The sequence below is a fragment of the Colias eurytheme genome, chromosome 15, assembly GCF_061535395.1.
Source record: "Colias eurytheme isolate Ceu_HAF_F1 chromosome 15, ilColEury1 Martin Lab GWU primary, whole genome shotgun sequence".
Classification (NCBI taxonomy): Eukaryota; Metazoa; Arthropoda; class Insecta; order Lepidoptera; family Pieridae; genus Colias; species Colias eurytheme.
The window spans coordinates 7,852,712-7,871,849 of NC_142994.1; the positions used below are offsets into that span (position 1 = coordinate 7,852,712).

Consider the following 19,138-nt stretch of genomic DNA (forward strand, 5'->3'; position numbering starts at 1 on the left):
TGGTGGTAAGCGCATAACTAGAGGTCACATGAACTCGAACGTAGAGAAAACATAAACATGTATACCACGGGCGAAGCCGAGGCGGACCGCAGTCCGCTTGTAAGGAGTAAGAATACATATATTAAATATTGTTATATGTAGTACCTATATAACATTATTTACCCAATTACACTATTTAATGTAGGTGTTTCGATCAAGGAAATTATTAGTACCTATATACTCATATATATATACGCCTTCGATGAGATATCAGGCAATAATAATAATTATTAATAACTCTATGTCAGTTTCTCATGCTCATAGTTCCACGTACCGCTATTAAATTCCCAGACAATTGCAAACTCACGTTAAAAAGCTTTTCACTAGAGAAGGAAATGAGTTAATTGAGTAGGTACCTGTGTAGGTCTACCTATTTAAAGTATGTTTAATTACCGTTATTGATATTGTACTTGTTTTTATTACAAATCGATCATCACCATAAATATATTGTCTTATTTCACCGTTTTTGCTTCGAAACGAATGAAACAATTGGTAGTTGGCACAATATAGCTTCATTCTGCAAGTCGTGCAAAATTAAGTGAATACCTAGTTATTAATAAATCGATTTTCATTGTATTCTTACCTAACTATACATACATGAAAACTTAGACACTCATATCTACGAATGAATTTAAAAATATGAATACAAACCAGTCTTTATATTATACCTATTTCCATATACCTTTCGCTCGTCAACGATCCGACAAGTGAAAAGTTCATGACACGATTTTTGGACAGCCTCATCCACGGCGTAGCAACAGAAATTAACACTTTTTTTTGGATTCTAACGATTCTTGCTTGGAGTGAAATGAGACAACGCAACAGTGTGAAATTTATAATATGTTTATATGTATAGGTATGCGAAGCAGTAAATGGCTGAATTTTAAACATAAATGTAGATATATGATGATGTCATGCTATTTTATATTGGAAGATGATTGTTTTGATGTTTATTTTTATTACCCCCTAAGTCCTAAAATGAATAAATCAAATTATAATATGCAACAAAATGAAGGGAACCTTAGGCAGCGAATATTTTTATTTTTTTTAACTTAGGTAGGTATGTTCCTAGTTTCCTACCTAGTTTACAAGTGTTTATTTTTGTTTGCCTTGTGTCCACAATGACAATGCAATTTGCACCGAATTATACCTACCGAATAACAATATTTAATATTATTTATAATTTTTCCTTATGAAATCACGCTTCTGCAATATTTTTTTGTATTGCATTATACCTAGGTACGGTCTACCTACTTAGGTATCTATCGATCTCTTTGATTTGTAAATTTGGGTATTAATTATTGTACATACAACAATCTCATAGTGTACCTAGGTACATACCTACCTACCTACCGAGTAGGTACTTAATAGTGTGTTAAGTTAATACAGTTAATACCTACTGGACCTTATAAATTAGGAAGGAACCAACTAAAACTTCTTTAATATGTGTTACCTAGGTAAGTAGGTAGGTAGTTAGTTCTATAAATTTTTGACTTTTTTGGTAGGTACCTATTGTTTCCAAATTTTATGAGTAGGTATTAATAATTATTGTTATATTCATATCATACCTATGTTTCGTTGGATTTTGGAAAACTTATCCCCATTCGGGTAAAGTAGCATACAAAATTTAATTAACGACTGACATATTCGGTTATCGGCATATATACAAAGGTTTCATAGTGGGGTATGGGCACTGTAATAATCAAGCCATGGAATCCATCTCATTTTGTAAATAACAGAATGAGAAGCAAGAATCAGGATAGAATGTGAGCGAGCAAGAAAACGTGTTATGTATTATTATTCGAACGTCGAATCGGGAGAAACCTGCGTGCGGGCCTCACAGGCGGCGCCCCGCCCCGCGCCCCTCCGATCATATGTTCGCCGGCCGGTCGCTCGCACCAGCCGCTCACTCACTGTGACTCGGGCTCTCGCCGTCGTCGCAACACAACGTTCTCGCACAACCGCCTACCGCTCGCGCGCTCGATCAGCTGTCCGCCGACACGACTACGCCGAGTCGAGCCCTTGATAAGCCGCTGTGCGGTGCCATGGAGCTGCTGTGCGCGGAGCGCGTGAGTCCCGGGAGCGGCGAGCGCAGCAGGCCCGGGCCTGCGCCGGCGCCGGCCGCCGCCTCCGACCCGGTGCTGATGCGCCGCCGCGTGCTCGACAACTTGTTGCGCACGGAGGAGCGCTACGCGGTCACCGCCAACTACTTCGGCACCGTGCAGACCGAGGTCACTCCGCACATGCGCCGAGTGGTCGCCGAGTGGATGCTAGAGGTGAGCGCACCGGAGCCGCATGCTCATGCCGCACCCACACCCCGCTCGTTCGCCATCTTGTCGCTCGGCTCGTACCACTCGCCACTCGGCACTCGGCCACGTGTAGGTACCATCATCTCTGGCACCGTATGCACTCGCCACGGATGATTCATGCCGATTCTAGACTATAGTACCTGCCCTGGAATGTTAATCTCTGATCTCTATTGATGTATGTGTACGGATGTGCCGTCTCAAAAACGTGTTTATAATAATCCGGTGCATTTAACAACTAGGTCAGGTTTTTATGTGTTACTGTCAATATTATACGGGTATCGGTTTCATTGTTTACACGATCAGCTGATTATGTTTATACTGCTTTCGTATAGGAATCTTGTAAGAGGAATGATATTTTGTTCAAAGCCTATTAGTAGGTAATAAATACTTGTTGTTTTTATGAATAACTACAATATGTCTGTAAAAAGTAATATTACTGTTTAACACTGATATTTGTAGAGGTGTTTTTAAAAAGTAAAGATGTGTTCAGACTTCAGACCGACATGAAATTTGTTTAGAAATGTAAAGTCATTATGTTGTAATCATTCGGAATGTACTCGCGTAGTTGGCGTAGTGGAGCTGCGCGAGGGGCCCCGGCCGGAACGCGCAGGCGGTCGCCGACCGATGCGACTCGCTCGTTCTATTTGAATAATCAGCTGTTTTTGACACGCATACAGCTGACGCCGGACGCGCCTTTATCTTTGCTAGTAGACAAGTAGATATTATGTACATACGACTTCCAGCGCATAATTAACGTCACCACGTATTCCGTTGATTGTATTATATGAAGCTCTGTTGATAAAATATAATATTACTACGATAAGCATTCGGGGAGGAAAGCGTTATTTTTAAATGATAAGGATTATCTATCGAGTAGGAGGTATTGGATGTATCTGAGGCCATATGAGAGCAGTCAGCTGTGAAGCCGAGTCGGCCACGTGGGAGCGGCGCGGTCCGCTGACGTCACCGCTGCGATGGCGGCGCATTGCCTCGTTGCGACTACCACTTGCCACTTTATGGTTAGGTACCATTTAAACGTGAAACCAGTCGCATACCAAATTACGAGACAACCACCGAAAATCGCTTCGGTTCCCGAAAGGTCGATGACACATCAACGTTCCTAGTTCATTAAAAAGCAATTCATTTAATTTCGTTGATTAGCAACATTCAACTGTAGATTAGTCGTCCAAATATTATAATAGAAGTACCTATATGCTCGCCTAAATTTAAAATTGATATTTCTGATAGGTAAATTACGTATATATACATATACATACATATACATATTCATTATTCATACATAATATACTAATTCAAATTAATGCCTTTTATCTAGGTAGGTACTCATAAATTCTATGAAAACCGATATTTATCCTGAATCCATCGTCATAATGGCGACAATACATAATTATTATTATTTATTCTGCCATTTCCGCCTTTTGCATTTTCGCAAAAATGACTTATCTTAATGAGGTGACTTTGAAACTCATTACTTTTTATCTGGAAACATAATGTCAAATAATAATATGTGTGGGTTCTTTATACATAATGTTTATACATACCTATATAAAATCCAGGTCTAATACTTAACGAAATTAAAAAATAATTTCGCCGAGTAAACTTTTTGAATGCATATTTAATGATTACAAGTTACAACTAATGATTACAACATTTCATGATAATGACGTTGATGCATTGTTACATTCTTGTATCTGGTAACAGAACAAAGGCCCGTTTAGCGGAGACATGAGTTAATCAGCTGACAGTGAGCTCATGGGCGTGAGAGTCGACTGAGTAGTGAGTACCTACTGTACATATACCGTAGCTACAATGGTCGGTGTAGACTGTAGACGGTGCATCCGCGTTGCTTCAGATTACACCGTGCGAAACTATGTGGGAACAGTTCGCGTCTCTCGTGACATTCTCTATTTACTAACTAGTTCAATGCAGTCTGCTTCACTTTCTCCTTTTCATTTAGAGACACACTGGAAACTAATCATTTTATACGATCATACACCGCTAATTGCAACGATGCACGATTTTTCGAAACAATGCCTAGTTAAATCTTCCTTATTGCGAAAACAACGGTGCAACAGAGCTTATATTTATGTATAATGTGCTGAGTATCTATGTAAATAATTGTTACGCGTTGGAATATCTTAGCGAAGAAACGTACTTGTAACAATTTCGATAAGAAACTCAAGTAGGAAAGTAACATGCCTTGTTTTTATCGCACTTAGTGTGAATTTCAATTTTATGGAATATATAGGTTATCAGGAATTCCGTGTGATAAAATCGTCGATGGGTGCGGCGCCGCCGGCTCTATTTCTCGATGAATACACTACTATAAAGTTAATTCTTCTTTCACAGGTGTGCGAAGACCAGAGCTGTCAGGAGGAGGTATTCCCTTTGGCGATATCTTATTTGGATCGGTTTTTGAGCACATGTACCGTTGGCAAAAGTCAGTTGCAACTGTTGGGAACTGCGTGCCTGTTACTGGCATCGAAGTTACGGGAACCGAGCTCTCGAGGGCTACCTGCAGATTTACTGGTCTTCTACACAGCTAACAGCATCACTCTTACAGATCTATGCGTAAGTTTCACTTACAATTTTCATAAAACGTATCGTACCTACTTAAATATAATGACATTATTGTGCAATATAGTGTGACCTCTGTTTATCTAATGAATACTGCAATTCGTAAGTAATAAAACGTTTAATATCTATATGATATCCGTTATATTAATAATTATGTTGACGGAATGTTTCAAAATTGATTATAGTACTTTTGTAGTAAGTAGACGATGAAAGTTATAGAAAAGTTATGGAATAAATTCTACGTATTGCATAATACAGTCTAGACTGTAGACAGGCAATTATAAATTACAATTTTGTTTTATACACTCGTACACATGCCACTAAGTATGTAGGTACTATGTAGCTATGTCGGAGATGTTAACGTTTTAAAAAATTCTAAATATTTTTCGTAATCACGCATCCTCTACAAGCCTTGTAAATCAAATTATGCGGTCATTGCCCACCGGAGCTACGAGCTATTTCCACCGTAGATTAATAAGTTCACATAGGAATAAAGTAAGACGCTATCTAGTACCTAATTAACTTTCCACGCGATGAAACAGTTGATCAAAATATTATGCAGTTCAATATTTTTCTTTAACAATACATATATATGCTTATACGAGTGCGAATGTAGTATCTACATTGTTTTTATAAAATTCATACTCTATTTACCCTATAATAAAATATTCCATTAAAAGCAGTTATTAATACGCACTGGTACTAGGTACTTAAAATATTTTAAATACTATAAGTATCAAAATTGTTACCGAAGAACGTCATTGTTAAATACAATTTCTATGAAAAACTCGTTCACCTTAAAATATCATTCACATTAACTGTAATTTATTTACCTACGTCTGCGATCTTTTCGATACATCACCTGTAGGCTGTAGGTGTGAAGTAGATACAACATTCTTCGTCTCTTTTTTCATTTTATAAATATAAATAAAATAGGAAAACATGATTCATATTTTATTGAAATACACATAAATCTCAATGATTTTAATTTTTAAATATTGTAAAAAATAAATATAAATCGTGTGGCTCTCCTTAATCCTTAATACCTATATTATTCGGTTGTGCTATAATATCATCAATTGTGTCGGAAGGTGCGCATAATATTGACGATCCCCAAAATAACAAAGTATAATAGGTACGTTATTTACATTTGCGTTGAATGTATCGTGTGTGGATGTGCGCCGTGCGGTGCATTTGGAGCGTTGCGACGCGGCCACCCGACGGGGCCCCGCCTGTCCTCCCGTAGATAATAAGTGCACGCCGCATCTTTAACGTCATACGTTTTACTTGGCCTGTTTTTAAACGCATTCCATATTCACTCGTTTCGTTAGCGGTTACGTGACTGCGGTAACCGCCCGCTATCGGGTAAATCATATCTTTTCACGTGAAACTATTCCGCAAATCAATTTATCGCAAATTACGATAATTTTCGAATCGAGTAAGTTGAATTGCATCATTGTTTCGGTCGGAAAAAAGTTTAGGTCCAAAATCGGTTCGTTCGATAAGGAATGCGGCAGGGAGCGGGTCCGGGAGGAGGGCTACCCTGCGGACAGTGTCCCCTAACGAGCCGACAGGCTTCTCGGAAGCACCGCCGAACGAGAGCCGCGTTTCAATCAGACCAATTACAGACGAAGCATGCCGCTTATTTTTTCTCACGGCCGCACGACCGCGACTAACCTTGCTCGCTTGCTCACCGCCGAAGCGCTGGCGTGAACTCGACGCCCAGCGCCAAATGAAATTATACATTCAATTTGACTATTTATAATTTTTCACACTTGAGTAAGCTTTTATAGACTGCGCATTTCCTATAAGTCACGATCGTATAGCCACGTTTTTTTAACGTCTCATGCATTTAAAATGCAGAATTTGATTAATTTCTATTTGAAATTGAATTTAAGGCAAAGTATAGTCCAATAAGGTTCCGAATTAATTAAAATTTTACCTGTAATTAACTCAAGCGGTGAAGAAAGTTTGATTTTTTTGTTTTGACTTAATAACTCAGTACAATGTCACGAATACTATAAAAGCGTTAAATCATTTCGTAAAAATGTTGTTTTGAGTCAAGTTAAGTAAAATAATGATTTATTTTATTTGTAACTATCTTATTTCTAATAAGACATGACTCGTAGCAGCAGCGTAGAGCAGCTACGAAATATCGTAGACATATTCAGGAGTTTAAACTCGGCCCCTGAAAGTATTGAAAAAAGCTATTTTTAGTATTTTTTTAAATGTGATTTCAAAAGAACTAAAGCCACGTCGTGTTTTAGACGATAATTAAATGTGTATTTTTACTCTTACGATCGCATAACGCCGTCACACTGGCTGCATGTAAAGTTACGCTCGTCTATAATGGATTAACCAAGTGAGACGAATGGCAGCCGGCCGGTGCTGCGGATGTGTTAGTAATTAATACGAAACTAATTATTTGAATAATGAATGAAAAGAAACAATCAAATTTAGAAAAAAAGCTACCTAATAGGTACTATAGAATACTTTCTGTAAAGGGCGGTGATTGGTATTGTGAGTATTAAGTCCGTCAAGGGCTTTGAGATGCAAACAAAAAGGTTTCACCGGAGACAGCTTTAATACAGGGTTCACGCGCAACCTCGGTTTGATCATAAAATCGCATTCTCACATCCAAACAGTACCTACATTTAAAAATGTATTATGTTAAGATTAAGAAAGTGTAAATCCAATAAGTCCGTATCTATTTTGACATAGAAAAAGTAATATTTTCTTAATTAACAGTATCTCTTCATTATGTTTTGCGACGCTATCTTTTTGTTTATATACATACTTATTATGAAACACCTAAAGATTACAAATGTGAAAGATGATGCAAAGCGTCAGAGAAACTTTGGAATATAGTATTTTCATTTACCCGAACAATAATTACTAAAATTTTAATACATTGGAGAATTAAACAATGTTTTCTTTACATAAAATGAAAAAATAAAACAGTGTAACATCACAAAAGCTAAAAATCATTAGCAATCTCGACTAAACCTTACACAGTACACACAGAGAAAGAGTAAAACAACACTACACATGTTTGCAGATCTCACGACTCTGTAACGTTCGTTTCTGACGTTAATGAAACTTCCCGTGCTGATTAGCAAAGTCTATTGCTATTTGTTTTTGCTAATACAACAAAATTATGACACCTCGTGCGTGTCTTAGATCGTTCGAATCATCGTCAATTATAGAACTGCTAAGAAAACATAATGGGTGCTTCGCAATAACTAGATCTTATTGAATTCGAGTCGTACTTTCTTACTATTGTTTCCCACGAGAGTAGTCGTTAATGTTCAGGCGAGTGTGGGGGGAGCGGGGTTGAACGAGTCGCATTCCACGCGAGGCGGTCGGGTCCTTGCTGTTTTCCAAAGAAACTCCGTCGATTGTAGCCAGAACAACTCATATTATCACCATACTTAGCACAGCCATAAATATACCATCTACGTGTTCTTCAAATCGATGGTTTTTATACGATTAAGAGAATGCTCTCAGAAATTATTATTGTAACTTATGAATAGTCGGTGCCTAAAGAAATATTTTAACAACTTACTTCAAACGTGTATTACCAACAGTAACATTAACGTTGAGATCTATTAATATATTGTTTATACTTTTTTAGTTTTATATCTTACCTAATAATAGCTCATGAACATCATGCTTACATTAAGTTGGTTACCCACCCTAATACCTTCTTTCAAAGAATATCCTATTAATTTATGAAATATACATTTATACAGTTTGAAATTCTTGTAGGTATAGAAATTAAATTATTCTGATGAGATTGAATATAACTATAAATACTTTTAAAATCAATAAATTCAACTTTGTTTTATTCTTACTTTTCGTCATCATTGAAGAGTTCACCACTTAAAGTCTTTTAACGGCAATAAAATGTCAAGTCGTACCAGTTAAATAAAACACCATCTATGCGGGCGCAAGCAATGAGAAGAAAAAGTATGGATTATGTGGTTACGATAGAATTTTACGCACTATTGACTGTTGCTCATTATAATTTGCATTTAACATAATACAGACACAAATCTATGAATTTACAGTAAAGTTAAAAGAAACGTTGCAGCAACTACAATAAATCGTACTAAACATTAAATGCTTCGTGATTTCAAAATTGACATTACTCAAGAATGTATTCTGCAATCACCAAACATACACTTTACAGGAATTTGCTGTGATGAGTCTTACGTAAGCTCTACAAGTATGCGTATCACGTTTTGCACACTCGAGGTAACTTACGTATTCAAGCGTACTTGTTAGGCTTCCGACCGTAACGTTGGCAATGAACTGTCTATAATGTCTGAAGACCTAAAACTTCTCGGATTTATTTCATATTTCCTGCAATAAAAAATAATTATATATTAATATCTCACGAATTATTTTAAACGGGAAAAATAAGTTTGATAAACATTATGGTTGCGCGTAAAGCTCATTGTTTGTCGGCAATAGCGCAGCAGCACAGTTCGATGAAATTGGATAAAGCATGGGAACCGAGAACGGAATTCAGCGAGTGTGTCGCGACTCGCGACTCGCGGCGAGGGCTGTTTGCATAGCGCGCTTTATTGGCTGTAACGTGGTTCTATAACTGCCACCGCCGCGCCCGCGCCGGTCAGCTTCTAATGAACACCGACTTGGAAATTTATGAGCTGCATTCCACACGTATCAAGTTATATTTGTACATTCACACGCCCGTATTATAATTCTAAATAGTACTAAAATTTCAAGCACATCGATCTCAATTCATCGTCTCAATCTAGCATAGAGACAGAACATCCGGCTGGTATATAGGTGGCGATGTCTGCGGTGAATGCTTTATGATCGTATTGTGTCCGAAGCTTTTCAATGATAGCGACTCGCGAAGAGACGGAATCCTCTCAGTTCGCGGTCGACCCGCATACCACCATATCGTTAACCGCTTTCGCTCACCTGTTCTTTTTAGTTTCGAAGCATCCTATAAGCTATTATTATCTCCTACACATTAACCGGATTATTTAGACCTCACGGTTAGTTGACGCACACTGACACACGATCTTATATCGTGCGACTTCCAGTGATGAACCTTCGTTCATTCACAAGTGCTGCATGTTGAAAACCATTTTGACTTAACTTTACATCTTAACACTCAAATCTGAACTCTATCCTTATCGATATTCGAAACACATTCGTTTGGGATAGTAAAGTAAACGTTGCCGCTTCGGACGACCCCATCGTTTGAGTTAAGTAAACATCGAGTATTATCTGTCAACGGCCATGCATCGCTGACATGTGGATGTGTGAGTGAGCACAAAATAATCAAGTTATTCATAAAACCATTCATATCGCAAACTTTACATATAAAGGTCGTCATTATCTGAACGCTTATGAGTAATTAATCTAGGTCAGCCAAAATTATTAGATAAAATTCGAACGGAGAAAGAAACTTTATTTATATTGTGTTTACATAAAATATAAAGTCATTGTTAATAACAATTGACTATAATAATGTTATACTCTCTAGTCTCTATATTGTGTTATCAATGGAAAAGTTTTAAGTGAGGCAGTCTAAAAACCGAATATGATTAAAATATAAAGTTGATAGTATAACAATGTACCGGGGACTACCTACGCTCCGTTCCGGGAAGTCAAGCGAAACTCGGCGTGTTTACGATTATAGTTAGCGGATGTGGCGACTGGAATGCAGCATTATTGTACTAGCCAATAAGCACTTCTTTGTGTTCGATCCGCTTTCGAGCTATTTAGCTTTGCTAATACTTTTTATGCTTGTCATAAGTTTCCTGCATTAGTATACATCGATAGGCAGCGATACTGAACACTAAGCTTAACTTAACTATATTGCATAATAATGTTACATTTATAATATGATAGAATAACATATTACACGAAAGGAATAAATTAACTTTTTAAGATTGTTAATAAACTGTAATTATAACCGATCATAATATAGTTCCTTGAAAAACAAGACTTCTTGAAGTCATGTACTTAGTTCGTTGCCCTAGACTTGAAGGATTATTTATTGTGTCGTTATAATATGAAAATATGAAATAAATCGTTTTGTCCACAGAGTTGGGAACTGCTAGTGCTGTCCAAGCTAAAATGGGACGTAGCTGGAGTGACGGCCCATGACTTTCTTCCACTTCTCTTGTCCCGGCTGCCGTTACGTGGCCGTGTGAATACCGAAATGGTTCACAGGCACGCACAAACCTTCATATCGCTAGCAGCGAGAGGTAAGATCTTTTTCTTCCCATAATCTCTAGACAAACGAACCTTTCTGCAACTAGATATAACTGCATAGTTATTAATAATATTTTTATGAGCTCCCATAGATCATAATCCATATTTATGATGCGTGTAGTAACTCAATAGGATATACTCCTATAGCCTTTTTTCATATTAATAGTACTAATTAATATTATTCTATATAATGTATTCAATAACAGCGTTCACGCAAGAATTATGTTAATTGCCTACATTATAAAATTATATTTTACTTGACGCTATCAATATGATGAAGTCATAAGGCCTTCGTTTCTCACGTCCCATCGAAGGGTTAAGCCAATCAATACGCTTTGTTTGCGGCGTCAGATTTTAATTAGCATCTCGATTCGCGATAACACGTCATGGCTCAATGTCGCATTCGATCCACCTAGCTCGTCCATCATTGCATGTCACGTGTCACTGAACTTAACACGACCGATGAATAGAGTACAAGCACTATGAAACCGGAATAGTTTTCGGATGCATACTCATGTTCCTTTTACGTCATAAACCGTGCATTCCAAATGATTTACCCATTCAACGACCGGAGGCTCTCATGGTTGGGCCACAAAGTTGCAGTTCACTACAGTATCTACGCTAAGCTTACCTACTACGCTAAGCTAATTACCGGAAACTAATTGTCTGCTGAATAACGTGCAGTCACGATGAACATAAGCTCAAAAATCAACAATTTACCTAATTTCATCGCATTAACCTTCATTTTGTTTTTAATTGTCTAAATTGGAGTACGTCAACGTTTATTCGTAGGAAAGGCAATTAATTTCTAGATGTTGAGCTGAAATAAGCTATCGTAGGTTGCGTGCAAATTTTTGTTAGCTTCTTTAGTGAGGATCGGGTGGATGCTGGGATGTGAATAGGTTTGTTTACAGTGAGGGTTAGAGAGGGCGAGTGTGTGTGGCGGCGGCGCCTCCCACGCCGCTCGCTCGAGCGCATTCCAGCACGCCTCGGGCACCCCCCGCGCCCCGCCGCCCCGACGATCCCTCATGGGATCATATGTTTTTATGCAACGGTTTTTGTTGTTCGCCGCCGCAGTCGTGTCGTTTTTTTGGTGGAGTTCACGCTCCAGCTCTTTTATTTCACTTGCTCCTCAGGTATCATCTCTCACTTGTCAGACAGCAGATAGTATAATCGCTTACCTACTTTATTTGCGAATCGGGATTAAGCAAGTTTAAGTGCATAAAGCGGTGCATAAATTCCATGTACTACTATAGATAACTAATAGGTATGAGAAATACAGATTAGTACTTAGTAGTTATTATCTCAAATTAGGGAAGGGGATCAGTACATTATTTGCTTGTCTTTAAAGTGAATTTATGAAATTAACATTACAATATGGTAGTACCAAGTAGTTTTCAGAGTTTACACTGTATACTGTGTTCGCATATAAAGCTGCCTAAGTGTCGGCAACTGCCCTGCATGAAGTGGTAGTTACACTTCGCGGTATCGAGCGAACCCGCATTATGTATCATTATTCGAATGGCACAATTTACTCAGAGGAGTCATAACTTGCCGGGGTATTAAATTTGTAATGGGTTATTTTAGTACTGACATGTTCAGCGGAGCTTTGTTGAAGATAAATTATACATATATGTATATACATTTATATTAAAGTTTATACCGCAGCTGATGTTACAACGATAGACTCGTTAATGCAATAATTGAGCATAGCGAACATTTTTACGCGATCAATTTCGGTTTGGTCTTTGATTGTGTAGATAAGATACCGCATAGATTTCGGAATAAAAACTTCTTTATGAAAGAGGCACTGGTAAATTTTTCGTTACTTATTCGTTTAGTTAGTAGTTACTAGTTACCTACTACCGCGGCCTCGCGAGATCGTTCACCTCGCAAATAGACGTTGAACGTTAGTCGCTCGCTACGATGATGTCTGTGGTACCTCCATAGAAATCTAAATAACAAGACACTAGAAGTCGTAAGCGTGCGTGACCTTGTCGCCACTCAGGTGATTTGCACATCACCAGTGCATTCGTCACTGTTCAGTTGCTCTGGAGACGTATGAGTGTATACATGGTGTGTTTCAGCAATTCCCATTGCGGAAATTCTTCCACAAGTTGTAGTTATACTTATAAAGGAATAATATTTCATCGGAAAATATTTTTTTTTAGAAATAATGCCGTTTTTCCTTAAAATTATAGAATATTTACAAGTATTACGAGTGTCACCATAGTAATCGAAATAACAATGAATGACACAGTCGACCATTCTTATTATCACGTTTGTTCGTATTGGAGCAAAAAGTCTCATATACTTAGGGATGTTATTCTAAAATAAACCGTAAATTCGTGCGTTAGGATACATATTCAAAAGCTTAATTTAATAGATAAGTTAGTTTTCACTAAAATCAAGCTGTCCAATAAAAGGCATAGTTTACTTGTGTGTACTGTTTAGCTTTCGGTTTGAATGTGTTGATTTTGGCGACAGCGGTTTTCATACGAATTATGACATTATAGCCCTTCTATGTGTCTTGTTATTTAGATTTCTATGGGTACCTCCATACATGTACAACGATAATACCTAATGAGACGATTATGTCATTGGCGACTCATTGGCTATAAATGTAAGTCTGTGACAATACCGAAATTACACACCTCACAATTACATATTTACTTCTTGTATGACGATGAAAAGCCAATGATGTCAAACAAAATGTATATTAGTAAGGTTGAGAGGCCGAAATTCCTCTGCTACGCATCGCTTTCCGCTGGTCGTGGGACCGGTCGCCGTCGGTCGAGGCGGTAGGGCTTCAATGTTTGATTAACATCAGATTATGCAAACGAGTGAGCGGCCGCTCTCGTTGTTTCATATCTTCGTTTTTGTTCCTTCCCTCAGCCCAGACCCTTTATCTCGGGTATGCCGCCATGCAAATTAAAAAAAACCTTTAAATAAAGCTGAAAGAGTGTTCGGTATCCATACGCTGTTCAATATAATGGAATATACTTAATAATGAATGGAGAGCTCTTGGATGCTCCGTTCACATCGTCAACGTTCCCATACTTTTCAGTATTTGAAATTGCGAGCTTCTTCAATGCCAACAGTTGTTTTAGTTTTTTATCGATATATTTATTAATCCTGGTGCACATTCAACAGTTGTGTACGAGTATTTCATTAATTGTAAAGGTCAAATGAATTTTCCTCGTGTTTTATCAAATTATAATGTCGACCGGGAAACGATAATTTATTCGAAACGGAATAAGGATCATTAATTAGCGTAGCATCAACATTATAAATTATGTCTGGGACCCTGATAGGTAGGATTAGGTAGGTACCTAACCACTTTGTTTAAGTAGTTACATGACATTTTTAAATAACCTTCCGCAAAACGGAGGCTACAGGTATTCATCGAATACATTTTTTTCTGGTTTACCCAAAAAATTACACGTGTCACGGTGTCCTACGTGTAATTTGTAGATTAGGTTAAGGTAAAACTACCTATTTAAGAACCAAGAAATAACGTTTTCTTACGTTTAATTTGAAACCAATTACAGCATTTTACGAATACAGCTTGATCAATTCAATCAGACTTGTCCAGGCCTGAATTGGTCGATAGTAGGTTCCTTTTTAGGCTATCTTATAGGTATAATAATGTTATGCCAGAGCGAGCTCGTGAGAAATATTCCGGTGAATCGGGCGCGCAGGCGCAGCGAAGGAATGCGGCCGTGAGGGCGGATGCCGGCTCCATTGAGGCTGCACTCTCCAGACAGGGACCAACAACCTGCGGGAAGGAGAAAGGCACATTTCATTACCCGATACTCCTTTACTCCTCGCGGCACACCGCTAATGTGTTGACATTGTCTAAACTTTCCACGTACTTTTCTACAGCATAAGCGAAATATTTTCATGACACTCGGTTGATGCTCGTTAAACATAATAACTTTGTTTCACATCCGCTTTATACGTACCTATGCACTTACCGTGTAAGCATACTGACCCGGTTTCGAACTGATATCGCTCGGCAAAACGTTCGTTTGTTATTTAAATCATAGGCTGCAATAACTTGCGGGAATTATAGGTATAGCATTATTGAGGGCAAATTTAATAGGAAGTAGGTACATTGTTCACTATGTTGAGTCGAGAGCGATAATTGAAAACAATATTCCTTGTTACAGATTACGAGTTCACTTTGTACTCCGCGAGCACACTCGCTTCGAGCAGCATTGCAGCCGCTCTGCGGGGTCTCGGCGTAGATGGACATCTTCCGCGCTTACACGATTTAACTGGCATCGATTTGGTAAGTATCTTTTTATTAATTTAATGTTTATATTATTATTTTTTAAAGCCACTCAACTAACCGTATCTTTTATCAACAGGACTGCCTCCAAACGTGCTTGGAGCAGATCGAGGAGATGGTGCAAGGGCTGATCGATGTGATCGCAGTCCCAAACGGACAAGCCCGGGAGGCGGCAGGGTGGACGCCTCCCCCCAACAATGACAAAGCCCACAACAACGCCGCCACTCCCACCGATGTCAGAGACGTACACTTTTAACCCTCAGAAGAAAGAATCCGGTTAAGGGAGCCCGAGGGCCGTTGCTTTAATTTCGGTGCATTAGTACGAAAATACTATAAACTAGAACATTTTTACGGTGCATCCGTGATCAAGGACTGATACCAAGACTGACAATTGCATATTGTGTCTAACGTAGGTACCTTCTTATTGCATGAATAGTCTAGGAAGTTAATGTTGATAGATGTTATAACGGTGAGCTATTCGCTACTTGTATATTAGCCTCTAGTCTTAAAATATTTCTTACAACACGACGGAGGCATTGCACTGAACCAACTATTATCTTAGGAAATGCGATAACACCTTTCATTTCTAGTTGATAATGTCTTGAAATTACGATCTACCTCTTTATTTATAAGAAAGAATTTTCATTATCGCCAGACACAAGTTCGATACTATAAAAAAATAGCTGTAACATATTTAGACTAAGCTATATGTTGTATTCGGGACCAAAGTTATATAATTTTTTCTCCGTAAAATAAATATTACAGCCATTATTTATAGGATTTACTTGTCAGAAAATCGAATTATAGATATCGCGACTATTAATCATGGACATTATCTGGTGATGTTGATGTATCCAAACTTTTCGCTTATATTCAGATTATATTATAGATTTTAAAATAAAAATTCATATTATCTACTTTACATATAGTACCTTTCGGTAATGCCGGTTTTTTATTTACTGAATATTATATTCATCAGATTCAAGGTATATCGGGGGAAGGCAATAAATTACGCTTTTAATTTGTAAAATATTAATCTACCATAATCTATATCAGCAACAGAAAAATGGCATTACCAGCAACTTGCTTATATTTTTGTATACATTTATATCACAGTAGGCAAATAAATAGAAGCGAATGTCTAAAAGTTACGAAACTTAAAAAATAAATGATAAAAAGATGAAAGAATTCTCGTTCCTTTTGACTTTGTACCAACAATTAGTATATAAGTGCCTAACATTTAATGTGATAGTTTAATGTAGCTGATTAAACTTGATTTCATAGTCACTTCCAGTCATAATATGTTAAATTAGGAGTACTATGTTATTTCGTAAGATTGTTATAAGCAAAATCTGGAAAGAAGAAACATGTGATTGATTTTATATTATATTTAGAAGTTAGAAATTAATTTCCATATAATTGTTCCTAAAAACGATTTGACCTTTGGATATAAGTAAAATGCAATAGTCTAGAATTACAATTTCGTACTTAAAGTTTCTACGTAATGTTATAGAAAATATAAGTAAAACTTTACTTTAAAAATGTGATATAGTTTCCACAGATATTATTTTAGTTATTTTTATGTTTATACTGTAAGTACGGGTGGCGTAGTTAGACAAGGCTAAAGTTAGTTTATCTATAGATCTACTAGATTTATTTCTTATAAGTAATTATATAAAACGTTCAGTGCATTTAAGAATAAAACATATTATTATTAGTCCAACGTCTTCCATATAAAATATAAGCTTGAGATGTGCTCCCCTAAGTGCCTTATCGGAACACGAAATATATTTGTTATATATTTATCCTATATGCTAATTATATATTTTTCATTAAGGAATATCCATGTGTAAATAACATTATTTAAATGTACATATAAAGTATGTTATGCTATAAGCATTGGTGCCATAAGTAAATGACTATAAAGCTATTTCGGTTAATCAATATTAATGACATGTAGGTATATTCCATTCTAATTAATCCGCAATTGTTTGGTGGATTCGTGAACGGACGAAAGAGTTAATGTGTAAATATGTCGGTTGTGGTATTTACATAATTATAGCGTGTATCAGAAAACTATCTTTTATATTATGTTATTGTATGTAAAACTATGTGGGAAAGAATACGCGTTACATAATAGTTTATTTAATGCTTTTGGCTTTGGACTGGCTTTTGACATAGATTAGAATAAGATTGTTATGAAATAGAATATTTTGTAAGTTTGCTGAATGCTAAGATATTTTTGAAATTGTATATAAAACTTAGGAAAATAAGGCCTCCTCACAGACGTGATCTTAATATTTCTATGGCACATTTGGTGTAAGTTTTTTTAATAAACTTCTAAATTCTAAAGATTATAATCTTTACGCGATTTTATGTGACTTAGCGTTATTTGATTTTTATATGTGATTATTACTTTTAAGTTAGGTACATTGTAATGAATGATCGTTGACTTTATGACGTAGATATTTGAAAATCTGCAATAAAAAATGTTCAAAATTATTATGTTGTTTACATTCCTCCTAATATCCGGTCCCTTGTATACTAATTAAGTACATAGAAAAATAATCCGCAGTAACACGAAACACATTTTTTTAAAGTAATATTAGTGAATATTAATCCTTAGGAAGATTAACATTCATTTATATTCACCACTCACACAAAAAACTCAGGTCTATAATACCTTTAAGCTGTGACACAGACTAATAATAATAAACTACGTATACACTATACAAGCTGTAATAAAATTAAACTTCTATGTCAACGCAATCAGAAGATACAGCCGTAAATGCTGAAAATTTTCGCAAATTTCGACATTTGCAAGGGAATCAAAACTGAAACTGAAAAGTGCTTCATATTGGTTGAAAATTGAAATGGTTGTTAATCATCTCAATAGATGGCGCGCGGTGTGTCCCTTCAGACACATAAAACTGAAAGAATAGAATAAATTCGATTGCTCTGGCGGGTCACGAGTGGCTGAGTTGGTCAGGCATCCGCCCCGGAATGGCGCGAAGGATGCGGGTTCGAGTCCCGCCTCGTGATCGAATTTTTTCTATTCTTTATAAATTTATAAGCCTATGTCCTTTCTCGGGTATCAAAATATCTCCATACCAAATTTCATGCAAATTGGTTCAGTAGTTTAGGCGTGATTGAATAACAGACATACAGACAGAGTTACTTTCGCATTTATAATATTAAGTATGGATGTACTGAAGTCTACGTTCCTTTCTTAGATTACAAAATCTTGTGGAAGTGTTGAATGGAAATTTTTAATTTCCTATGTTTTTTCAAGAGTAGTCTAAGCAAATATTTTTCTTAACAGATATCTTGAAAGGATTACCTACCAGATACAATTTTGATTATACTATAATATAAACCTTGCTTGGCATGCATGCAACAATGCTTGGCATTAGATATACATGCAAAAATCATAAGGTAATCCGGTAGGTAATTTGGCACTTTAAAATTATAACCATTAAGGGGCACGTCCATTTAGACAGAAATAAAAAACTAATTTCAATCAATTAGCATTTAATGATAAACTATACAATTTCATATACAAATGCTGCAAATCACCTTGAATTAAATTATTATACATAATAATATTATATACATGGAAGCATTAAATTTATATTTAACA

General features: G+C 36.7%; 1 protein-coding gene across 1 annotated transcript; it reads left to right on the forward strand.

Annotated features, from left to right (window-relative positions):
- Nucleotides 1–1,637: 1,637 nt before the first annotated feature.
- CycD (cyclin D) lies at nt 1,638–18,000 on the forward strand. Its single transcript, XM_090109779.1, has 5 exons — nt 1,638–2,315; nt 4,719–4,940; nt 11,035–11,197; nt 15,377–15,498; nt 15,578–18,000. The coding sequence occupies exons 1-5, from the start codon at nt 2,085–2,087 to the stop codon at nt 15,752–15,754; spliced, it is 915 nt and encodes a 304-aa protein (XP_089965905.1). The 5' UTR covers nt 1,638–2,084; the 3' UTR covers nt 15,755–18,000.
- Nucleotides 18,001–19,138: the final 1,138 nt, after the last annotated feature.